The 11,939-nt window shown below is 57.5% G+C and overlaps 1 protein-coding gene across 1 annotated transcript; it reads right to left on the bottom strand.

Annotated features, from left to right (window-relative positions):
- Positions 1 to 717: 717 nt before the first annotated feature.
- Positions 718 to 4,927, bottom strand: GOT1 (glutamic-oxaloacetic transaminase 1). Its single transcript, XM_039709205.1, has 9 exons — positions 4,718 to 4,927; positions 4,241 to 4,422; positions 3,569 to 3,692; positions 3,274 to 3,386; positions 2,965 to 3,069; positions 2,260 to 2,410; positions 1,959 to 2,124; positions 1,688 to 1,830; positions 718 to 1,409 (listed from the first exon to the last, which is right to left on the bottom strand). The coding sequence occupies exons 1-9, from the start codon at positions 4,830 to 4,832 to the stop codon at positions 1,270 to 1,272; spliced, it is 1,239 nt and encodes a 412-aa protein (XP_039565139.1). The 5' UTR covers positions 4,833 to 4,927; the 3' UTR covers positions 718 to 1,269.
- Positions 4,928 to 11,939: the final 7,012 nt, after the last annotated feature.

Genomic DNA, 11,939 nt, shown 5'->3' with positions numbered 1-11,939 from the left:
CATTCTGTGCAAACACAACAAAGCAATAAGGCACCATTTGTGCCTTTTCTGCCTAAGCTGCAGCACAACCAAATCCATCAGGGTAACAGTGACTACTGCTACCTGACACAAGGCAAGGAGCTGTCCCCCTTTCTTCACAAGATCCTGTCAGGAGGCCGCTCTGTCAGCTCACAAATAGATCTGCAGTGACTGCAGAGAGCAAAACAGATGGTCCCAGCTCTTTTTCAGTGCCAGAAAGACAGGCTGCTGCTGGCAGGCCCCACTGAAGCAAGTGGGAGTAGATGGGGGTTCACCAGGAGCCTGCTGAAAAGGATGAGCAGAAGAGATCTGCTTTTTGACACCTGAGGGGCAGGCCAGGAGCCCTGGGCCAGGGAAGGATGGCCAAATGGAAACACTTGACCATCCAGAAAGCAACCACAGACAGACAGACAGGCAGGATGAGCTGGGCAGCACAGGGCAGTGGGGCAGGAAGAACACAAGATGAATACAGGAGGAACTGGTTGGCTTCATGTAGTCACAGGGAGCTCTCAACAACACTCTCCCAGTAAGATTCCCCCTTTGGTAATGGCTGTGATCATCAGAGATGCAACACACCCTAAGAGAGAAAGGGACAGCCTTGAAACAAACTAAGTGGACAAACCAGGATGTTGAGGCTTCAACTTGAGCCTGGGGAGAGGTTCATATGGTTTGAAGACATGACATCACACAAGGTAGGGGTAGCATTCAGAGACAAAGGTTTAATTTCACGTCAGCAACACAAAGAAGCAATTATCACAATTACAAATATTTGCTCGTATAAGGCTCAGAAATTAGGAAGGGGTGGGACGGATGGAGAGAAGAAGCTAGCAACAGCTTTACCCCTCCCCAAAACACTACTGAGTAACATTAGTTCACAAGCCATGTGAGATCCCAACCTCTGTGCTGTTATCACACAGTGCATTGCACTGGCACAAGACTTTGCCATGATCAAAATGATCAGTTACATGGAGTTGATTTGGATGTGCTAAAGATGCAGCTCTAAGGGCCTGGAGACCAGGCTGCTGTTGTGAAACAAGAGCCAAGGTGGCTCATGCTGCCCCCACCTCCTGGGGGCACTGGTGCAAGGACCACTTAAAAAATGTCAGAAGACGATTATCCCTGATTGAGCTACTGCTCCCATCTTTATTAAACCCCAAGAGGTGTGGGAAAAGGCAAGCCATGAGCAGAGAAAGACATGGACTACACACTATAGCTTTGGTGACTTCATGTAAGTTTGGTTGTTCATGTGCTTCATTGGATTTTTGTGACAGCTTCATGGATGGACTTGGCCACATAGTCCAGGTTCTTGGTAGTTAGACCACACATGTTGATGCGCCCACTAGCCATCAGGTAGATGTGTTTTTCCTTGACCATGTACTCCACTTGCTTAGCTGGGGAAACAATTGGACATCAGGTCAGAGCAGTGACCCACAGCTCAGAAAAAAGAACTAGTACTAGTCAGGGATGCTTGAATCTTTTTCAAGCAGAAAAGTTCAAGCACTGGTCACTAAATTACTGTGTGACGCTTCGCCCCTCTCCAGCCACAGACGCAGTGATGCCAAAACTCCAGTGAGACAGAGAGATTCCTGCTTGGACTGCTTCAGCCCAGTTCACCCACAGCCAACTGCCCCCACCCACTCCTCCCTTCAACAGGCCACTGGATACTTACGGTTCAAGCCTGTGAAGCTGAACATGCCAATCTGCTCTGTGATGTGGTTCCAGGTGCCTGGGGTGCCCAGGGCCTCCAGTCGAGAGCGGAGCTCTGAGCGCATCAGCAAGACCCGATCTGCCATCGTCTTCACGTTGCCCTTCCTGCAGCAGGCAGGAAGCAGAGCATGAGCATGGGCACCCCTGTGGTCTGAAGCCATCTGGCCAAGCCTGACACTCAGGGAGACAGCTTCCCTCCCTTGCCCTCTCCCAGTGGCCCTGGCAACACGTACCACTCATCAAAGAGCTGCGGGGAAGCAAGTGTCGTTGCCACAATGCGCGCTCCCTGGGAGGGAGGGTTGGACCAAGTGGTGCGCACAATCTTCTCCATCTGGGACAGCACACGCTGCACGTTGTCTGCATCCTTCCCCACCACCGTCAGGTTCCCCACACGTTCATCTGTGGACAAGCCAAGAGATGTGAGCTGTTGGTTCAACACGTCGTGGCAAGGCAGAGAATTCCCCACCCCTCAGCATGCCAGCCCCATCTGTCTGGGTATGATGCTACTGGGCCAGCTTACTGCCAGACACTCACTGTAGAGCCCAAAGTTCTTGGAAAACGACTGTGCACAGAAGAGCTCAAAGCCCTCGGAGACAAAGTATCGCACAGCCCAGGCATCCTTGTCCAGGCTGCCAGAGGCAAACCCTTGGTACGCGGAGTCGAAGAATGGAAACAGGCTCCGGCGCTGCAAGGAGGAACAGTGTTAGAGGGAAATCCCCTCCCCACAAGCTCTCTTTTACCCCCCACAGTACCCGTAGGAGGGAAAAACGACCACTGAGTTCCTGTGTGACTTCAAAGGAAACCATCCAGCAACACCAGACTGAAATACTTTCTTTCTACTGGTGTGAAAGAATAGAAAGACTAAAGTGGTCAATAAAAGCCAATGCAGGAGAAAACTGCATTTGAGGACATAAGAAGTGCACCACTTCATATGCTACTATCCAGCACCTGCCTGCAGATAATCCTTCCAGCAGGAGAAACCTCACTATAGCCCATTCCAGAGTGTGAAAACAAGAACTTGGAGGCACAGCAAGAACTGCAGTGCATCTCTCCTCAGAGCACAGACAACCAGCACTCTGTTGTCCACCTCTCCCTTCAACACCTGCCTTGTGGGACTCTTTCAGCTTCTGCTACATCTCATGCCATTCCCTCAAAGCCCATTTCAGATGCAAATGCTCTGGCTGGCTCAAGAGCTATTTGCCCTCTCAGCATTGCTTTAGCCCCAGCAGCAGCCCATACCTTCATGACAGCAGCAATCTGCTTCCACTGGTCAGGAGTGGGGTCTGTGCCTGTTGGGTTGTGCGCACAGGCGTGGAGGATGAAAATGGAGAACTCCGGGGCTTGCTGAGGAAAGAACACATCTTGGTCACACACACACATGGACAAGACTGGGCACTCGCAGCACAGGGAGAGGCCTGGAGCTGCTCTGGCAACAACAGCCTCTTTTGCAGGGATCCACTTCCCAGCACAGCACACTAGAGCCTAGCCAGCTGCAGATGCTGACAGTACAGCACCAAGCTCAGCCCATCCCATGCCAGTTTTACTCACCTCCATGTCATTCAGCAGCCCCTGGAGATCCAGACCCCTCTTGGCAGCATCCCAGTAGTGGTAGGTTCTAATATCTTTGAAGCCAGCATCCATAAACACAGAATTGTGGTTCTCTGAGGAAAGAAATAACTTCTCAGAAAAGCACACCCTATCTCCAGCAAGCTTCCTTCTCCAGCCCCAGCACCTCCCCTTACACACATGAGAAGGCTGCTCCCTCACTGCCCCGGCCCCTGCAGGGAGCAGGGCTGTGCCTCCCTCTTGCTGACCCACAGGGCTCCCTGGGAGCAGCACTCACCCCAGGTTGGAGTGGAGACGTAGACCGGGGTGGCCGTGTTGTTGTTGCCGTTGTACCAGCGCCTCAGGAACTCTGCTCCAATCCGCAGAGCGCCCGTCCCACCCAGGCACTGAACGCTTCCCACCTGCAACAGAGACACCTGCCAGCCCTGCCCACCCAGGCCAGCACTGCATGGGAAGCACAGTGCTTGCAAGAGTCAGACAGGATCCCACACGCGTGCCCTGGGGTCAGCTCAGTCAGAATGCCATCCCCTTCCAGTGGTCTTCAGCCTCCTTCAGTGCTCAGGCCCATCCTGACCACTTCTACCATTATAAATAGACTCCAGCCATTCCTGTTATATTTTGGCACAGAGCAGATTCTCAGCTACTAGTTTATTTCAGGAAAGGTGGTGTAATTATCTGACCTGGGTTTCCTGTGGGGAGGCTATTAAAAGATGAAGGAAAACACAGATTCCAATCACAGGCCACGTTCGGCTTTTCCCCAAAACCACAACTACTTGCACAAACAGTTTCAAGTGCACGAGTTCATCAAGTAAGCTACAATCAAGAAAGACCATGTCTGAGAAACCCTCAAATTCTGCCAAAATGCGGGACCTCTACACATTTGTTCTCTTCTACTCAGTCTGCTGTAGAGACACCCCAGGGACCCCAGTGCTCCCTGTCCACCTCGTACCCGTTTCTCCTTGATGGCAGGGCTGTCATCACCCAGGGCGATGCGGGAGGCGTTGGCCCGGAACTCGGGCAGGCCCAGGATGGGCAGATACTCGTGGTTCAAGCTGTTGTCGCTGGCGATCATCTGCTCCACCTTCTTCACCACCGGCAGGACCCATGGCTGCCCCTCGTCCGTGCGGTAGGCTGCGGGATAGGGACAGCCGTCCTTACTGCACCGGGGGGACGGTGCGCCGCCAGTCCCCGAGCGACCCGCCCGGACACCGAGGCCGGCCCCGCGACCTTGACGCCCGCTGGAGCTCGCTGCCCGCCACCCCCCCGCGAACGCCCGGGCGCTGGCCGCGGCCCCGTGACCTTTGGGGCACGGCACCCGCCGCCGCCGCCCGGCCGCCGCAGCAGGTGCGCAAGCCGCCGCAAGGGCACCGACCGGCCCGAGCCGCGGGGAACGGCCCCGCCGAGCAGGACGGAGCCGCGGACTCACCGCCCACGCCGAGGTTGACCTTCCGCGAGTCGCTGTCCTCCCGGAAATCCGCCGTGAGCTTGAAGACGGCGACAGGCGGGGAGTGGGGGACGGCGGCGAAGATGGAGGCGGCCATGGCGGCGCGGGCACTGCGTTCCGCTCCGCTCCGGTTCGGCACGGGCGGCGCGCGGCGCTGGAGGAGACGCTCACCTTCACCGGCGGGGCGGGGCCGCCGCTGCCCGCGACCAATCAGCGCGCCGCGCTCGACCCCGCCCCCGGAGCCGGCCCAATGGCGGCCAGGAGCGCGCCCGGTGACGCGAGACGCAGGCACCGCCCATGGCGGGCCGGGCCCCCAGGCCGCCGCTCCGCGCTGCCCGGGGCTGGGCCCGCGGCTGCAGAGCTGCTGGGAGCGGTGCTGGGCGACTCCCGCAGCTGCAGAGACGGGCAGGTGTCCCGAGGGCGATGCCCCGTGCAGTACGGGGTGCTGCGGGGGATGCCGTGCCCGAGGCGGCGCTGCGCTGCGGGCTGTGCAGCGCCCGGGGGTGCAGCGCCCGGGGTCACGGCACAGTCCCCATTGGGCACCCGGCGCTGCAGATAACCCTGGAGCGCTGTGCCGGGGTGCAGGATGGTGCCGGGTGCGGGCTCGGGGCCGCGGGAAGGTGTCGGGGCGCCGTGCCCCGGTGTGACGGCTCCGGGCGCGCTGCCCGGGGGGCGGGGGATCCCAGGGCTGCAGTGACGGGGACCGCTCTGAGGACCGTGGTGTCTCCAAAGGCACTTCCCTAATTCACAGCCACCTGCAGGTCAGACGCTGTGGGCTTACCCCCGGAAACCTCCCAGCCCCGAGGAAACCCCAGGGTCACTGTGCGGGTCTCCGCTACCACTGGTTAGCTCGGGACGTGGTACTGATCCATGGGGTCTTCCTCGCTAGCAAACTCCCCGCCCTTCGCGCAGGCACAGCGCTTCCCACGACGCCCCCGGCCCTCCGTGGCTCTTGGGGCCGCCCTCCAGCCCCGCGGGGACCCCCGGGGCTCCCGGGCGCGGCCATCGGCGGAGCGGCGGTGCCGGGCGGTGCCGGCAGGGGGCAGAGCCGGCCCGCGCATCCCGCTGCCCTTCCTGCTGCCGATCCCGCGGCTGATCCCGCCGCCCATCCCGCCACTCATCCGGCAACCCCGGCGGGGAGCGGCACCCACGGCTCCGGCCCGGCCTGGGGCTGCTCGAACATCCCACCCGAGGCTGGCCCCACGCCTTCCCGGGGAGAGGGATCGGTGCCTCCCGGTACGTGGCCGTCTCCGTTAGGAACCTGCCACCTATCTCGAATAGCTTTTGAAGTTTGTGAGAATCTGCCCGCAACCCTGCTACATCTGGGAAAGGCTTTGAGGGAGACGGGAAGGACGTCTCGAATAACAGCTCCGACAGCGTGACACACACCACACACACCTCCCTTCGTGACATAAAACACGGGGGTACAGGACGGGAAAGGCCATGCTGTCCCCAAATGCTTTTGCAGACAACCTGTGTTATCTGCTCCCTTTGTTAACCCAGCCAAGATCCCTCTGAAAACCAGTTTGGATCCTTGCCCCCTTCCATGCAAGGTGGCTCCACAGCCCGGCTGCCCAGGAGGGAGCCCAGGGGCACAGCCCTCACCTCCCCCGGCTCCGGGCAGCACCTGGAAGAACTGCCCAGTGCACTTTCTGCTTAGCATAGAGTGGGGAAGAGGCAGAGCTGTCTGTCGGCACGGTAGCGTGCCAGCACTTCTGCCTTCAGAGAAAACAGAATAATGAGAAAGGCAGAGGAGCAAAACAGGAGTGCTAGACCAAAGCTTTGGCCCTGGTGATGTTTTTAGTCCAACTTGGACAACATTTCATTCACGCCTTGAGAAAAAGCTGCATGGAAACCCCAAAAGAGCCTGAGGTCTGCTCTCTGCAATAGCTGTGAAGCTCTGTAAACCTGGCCAAGCTGCTGTCAGGGCATCCAAACCCTAACCCTAACCCTACCCTTAAATCTAACCCTACCCTTAACTATAGCCCTAATATTAACTCTAATCTCAACTGGATGAAGAACTTTTGGGTTTCTCAAGGTCAGTGGATTCTGCTAAATGAGAGATACTGGGCAAGGAAGCAACTGATGAAAACAAGGGCATCAGAGGGATCTGGGGGTAGCCCACTGCAGGGTGAGTCATGTTTTCTGCTCACAAAGAGTAAAGCACTGCACAAGTGGAATGCTGCAATGGGAAAAACAGACAGATCCTATTTCTGGAGCAGACAGAAGTGCTAGGGAGTCCCCAGACTATCAGGCTCTCACTGCACTTACTGGTTTCTAATCCTACCACTTTCCAAAAAGCACTGGGATACTTGGGGACATGGCCAAGTGCTTTCCCAGTGCAGAACAGGGAAGTCACAAAGGCACAGGGGTGCTGCCTGCCAGGCTGGCTGCACTAAGCTGCTGCCTGGGACTGCCAGAGCAGGCTGAGCAATGGTTGTTGCAGGAAAAAATGCAGTTTCCCCAAATCAGCACTGTTTTTCCCCCTTCCTCAGGAGCTGCTGGGCAGTGTGAGCTCAGTGCTGCCAGTCTGCTGCAAACCGTCTGTGCCGCTGCCTGTGCCTGCGAGGCCGGGGTCGCTGACCCAGCAGGAGTTACCTGCCAGAGCGCTTGGTGCCTCTGGCTCAGCCGGTGTCCCATGCCCTTGACAGCATGGAGTGGGACTCTGCTGGGAACAGATGCAAGAATGAGACAATAAGAGACAAAGCAGCAGGCTGTCGGGCCCCCGAGCTGGGTGGCTTTGCGTTAGCAAGATCCCTCTGGCCCTGAGCTTTCATCTCCTCAGCCTACACAAAGGGTGCCACCAACACGTATGTAAAAGCAGGAGGAACATGGGAGCCAGCCCTGAGGCGTCCCTCCCTTCATCTCCTGCCTTGGACTGACAGCCAGCAATGACCTGCCACTCAGTGGGAAAGCCTGCACACCTTACAGAGAGCGAAGAAGCCCCCGGGCACGCACGGCCGTGCCGCATGCAGACAGGGCCCCCCGCACTCAGCTCCTCCTGGGAGCCAGAGGCAGGGGGCTCAGCAGCCAGCCTGGCTCCTGCAGAGCTCAGCCTGCTGCAGGGATACAGGGACCACTGGGGACCAGGTGATGGCCTCCTCACACCATCAAGCCTCATGTGGTCTTGGAAAAAAAGCCCTTTTTAAGAGGGTGAGCTCCACTGACCCCATTCCATTCACTCCCTCTCACAAAATTCTCCCTCACACCCCTCTGGCCTCTGCCTCATCCTCTCTGGAGTGCCCTGCCCGGTGCTGGGACACTGTCGATCTTGGCATCACAGCAAGGGTTTAGCAGCCTGCCCACCCCAGTCCGAGGCTGGGTGCAAGCAGTGTGTGGCACGGAGCAGAGCTGAGGCTGTCCCCAGCGGGTGCCGTGCGGGGGCTGTTTTCCCAGCATCCTCCAAATACAGATGTTTTCTCAGTGCAGGATCCAGACAGAGGAGGGTAAAATGTTTTCATTCCAAGCTCTGGAGGTCAGGTCATGGTTTGTCTAAATGGCTTTTGTTGCTGTAATTATCAGATTAGCTGATCTCTGGCAGTGCATTTAGGGGCAGCTACATTAACTGTGGATCCTGACCCCTCCACTGCCACCCTGCCCAGCTGGGACAGTGGGTTTGCAATGGAGCAGTGGGGATTGGGGATGTCATGAGAGCCAAGTGAAATGCTCATGATTAGTTTTAGGTTGGTATCCAATTGGACCCTGGCCCAGGAGCAGGCGGTGCATTTGAGGAAGACAGCAGCAAGGCTCCTTGACCTCACAGCATCCTGAGCTGGGCCTGATCCTTCCCTCCCACTCCAACCTGCAACGCACAGCAGCCACGGAGCCCTGTCCCAGGCACCTGCCTGCCATGGGGCTGATGCTCAGCATGCAGACACGGATGGGGACACCTGTGGTGCCTTCCCTCGCTCAGAGCTGGTGGTGCTTGCCAGCACCAAACCCAGCAGTTCCTAGGGGAGGCTGGTGCAGACCCTCACCCTGTGCCTGGCCACAGGGTGCTGTGAGGCTGGGCAGCCCCAGCAGCCGGCAGGGCACAGGAATGGGAACGTGAGATACCAGGCGAGACACAGAGCATGACAGGGAGAGGAGAGAGCAGGCTGAGGGCAGATAAAAAGGGATCAGGAGCTTCCGGCCCCCGCCAGCCCCTCGCCGGCTCCGTGGGTCCATCTGTCAGCGCCCGCGAGTGCTGATGGCACCGGGCCCTGGTGCAGCGGGGCTGCAGGCCCTGCCGAGGGGCACCGTCAGGGACAGGATGAGGCCCTGGTGCAGCCGGGCTGCAGGCCATGCCGAGGGGCACCGTCAGGGGCAGGACGGGGCTCTGGTGCAGCCGGGCTGCAGGCCATGCCGAGGGGCACCGTCAGGGGCAGGATGAGGCCCTGGTGCAGCGGGGCTGCAGGCCCTGCCGAGGGGCACCGTCAGGGGCAGGATGAGGCCCTGGTGCAGCGGGGCTGCAGCTCTGGCCGAGGGACACTGTCAGGGGCAGGACGGGGCCCTGCCGCCGCCTGCCCACGGCACCGGGTCGGACAGCAGCCCGGCCGCGGCGTGCTCCGGGAGCAGGCCTCACACTGCCCTGCAGCTGCCCCTGAGCCTGAGCTCCCGGCCATGCTGCCCTGCAGCACCCGCCCATTGTCCTCCCGTCCTCCTGTCCTCCTGCCCCACTGCACACATGAACAGAGAGTGCCAGGGCCGGCACACACTGACACAAAAACAATCGGTTCCCACTCTGCTGAGCTGCAGATCCACACCTGGGTGCTCAGAGGCACCGTGCCCCTGGCAGCCCCCTGCCACACCATCCCACCTCCTCTCTCACCTCTGGTGGGAGAAACAGGAGGTTCCCTTGAGCAAAGAAGGAGCTCGATAATGAAATAAATCAAAATCAGAAAAAATTTTATTGTTTCTGCATAAAGCAACTTATTTTAAATGTGGCTTCACTGCATTTCAGATTCCAAAGTTTTATAATGTCAGATCATAACACCCCATTGAATGAATGCTTCTGGAACAGAATATCTACCTTTTGTCTTTCAAAGAATATTTCAATCCCTTCAAATGCTGCAAAATATTTCAACAGGAAAATTTTTCCTTTAAACATCATGTTCCTACAGGAAGTTTTGGCTTCAGCAAAACATACATTAAAAAAATAGTGGCATTTTGTTAGTTTTCCTAACTGCCACCATGACAGAACTTGGTTATCTTAGTTCTTCTTTGTTTCCAGCTCAAAGCCAGAGAATAACCCAGGGCAGCAAGTGCCAAAAAGGAGCATATCCACCCACCTAATCAGGCTCAAACCTCTCCTGTCACTGCAGCTTCTTGGGCACAGCCAGAGGTTTGCTATTTCTCTAAAACCATTTTGCACATTAGTTCTGGGGTCCCAAGAATCCTAGCTTGGCTTATGGACCACTCATGGCCATGCTTGCCTAATCTATGTCTACTCATTCCCACGGGCACTCAGGAGTTCCCCCTAATTTTTCCTGCTGGCAGATGTCAGATGTCAGGGGACTGACCCATGCACTGTGACCTGCTCAGGCACTGACACCTGGTACCCTAGTACACTGAAGATGGTTTCCTAAGGGTGTGGAAGACCAGCAGGGGAAAGGACAGGCACTTCTGTGTCAAGGCATGGACTTCTGCACAGCCAAGGAAATTAGTTTTGGGACATCTATCATGAGGAGACAGCTGCCATTCCCAAAGGCAGCAAACCTCCTGGCCAAGCCTGTGCCCTCTCACCTGTGAGCCCAGCTCAAGTGTTGGGTTGGAGACACTGGATGTGTTGCAGGGAGCTGCTCTGCCATGGTGTACCCAGGCTGCCAGGCAGCTGTGGGAGCTGTGCCCTTGGGGCTGAGGCAACTGCAGCACAGCCGGTCCCAGCTGGACCCCTCTGGACAGGGTGTGTCCCCCAGCAGAGCCAGGAGAAGGCCAAGGAAAGGGAGTCCAGCTCTCTTGCAGGGAGCCCAGTTCTGCGGGTAGCTTCTGGACCTTGGTGTAGGAGCAGATTTACTGAAAACAATTTATTTAATATCAAAAATAATTTCTTGCAGCATTTCAGCTGGCGTCAGCCAAGCGCTTACTCACCCGGGAATTCAAACAAAGGCAGGGCTGGCGCCCAGCCAGGGGGTCGGGCGCTGGGTGGTCGTGTCCATCCCGGCCTTGGACACGCCTCTGGGTCACTTGCAGGCTTGTGGCATGATGTCTCCATTTATTTATTGGAAATGTTTGAACAGGAAATGCTAATGGTTTGGGTTTGTGGAGACAGCTGGAGGGGTCCGGACGGAGCTGCTGAGAGGGGAGGGTGCACTGGGACAGGGCAGGCCAGCACAGAAGGGGAATCAGTGCTGCCACTGGGGATTTGTCCCTTGTGTTTGTGGTGAAGAGCCCAGCGGGAGGTGAGGCCAGGGAGGGCCCTGCCATCTCTGCTGCCTCCTCCTTCACTGCTGCCTGCATCCCACAGCGCAGGGGTGCACGGCAATGGCGCTGGCAAAGTGGTGAAGGAGGAGCAGCAACCACAGGGCATGGCACACCTCATCCCAACGCCGGCCAGCTGGGTGTCCATTAGCGTGGGAGAGATGTGAAAGTGCTGCCTCCCCCTGCAAGGGGGTCGAGAGGTTCCTATGCAGCCCAGCTCTGGAGCGGGCTGTTCCTGCATTTGCTGATAACAGCGGAGGTAAAGCCTGACCCAGGAAAGCAGGCAAGATCCGCAGAGATAAACTCCCCGCGGCAAGACAAAGGCACTGACCTCCTCGCTGCAAGAGCTGCCGCATTCCCACAAGCACAGCAACAATTGCCCAGGAGCAGCCCTGAGACCTGCACCCAGCCCCACTGGCCAGCCACGGGAAAGGCCCCCGTGGCAGCCAGGAATGCCTCTTGTCAGGATCACAGAAACCCCAGCCTGGGGTTTTTAACCAAATCTACTGTCATACCATTTTTCTGAGCAGTGAGAGAGAAGAGCTTGCTGCCATTGCTTGCTTCTCATTCAGCATCTTGGCCCTGCTGCACAGCCAGAGGGATGCTGTACAAGCACCTCTTTGTATTTCCAACCTCACACTTGTATCTGCACATTTGCAGTACAAACAGGCTTTAAGTTTCATTCCCAAACACAGCCGAGTGTCTTATGCACTCACTGATGCAATTCAGGTGTGAGTGCCTGGAGCCCCACACACCCAGAGCACACCCAGGGAACTGAACAGCAGGCAGGAGCTCAGCTGTGTCT

This window comes from Passer montanus, unplaced genomic scaffold (assembly GCF_014805655.1).
Source record: "Passer montanus isolate IOZ18808 unplaced genomic scaffold, ASM1480565v1 scaffold21, whole genome shotgun sequence".
Classification (NCBI taxonomy): domain Eukaryota; kingdom Metazoa; phylum Chordata; class Aves; order Passeriformes; family Passeridae; genus Passer; species Passer montanus.
This window is presented reverse-complemented; position numbering and strand designations above follow the sequence as displayed.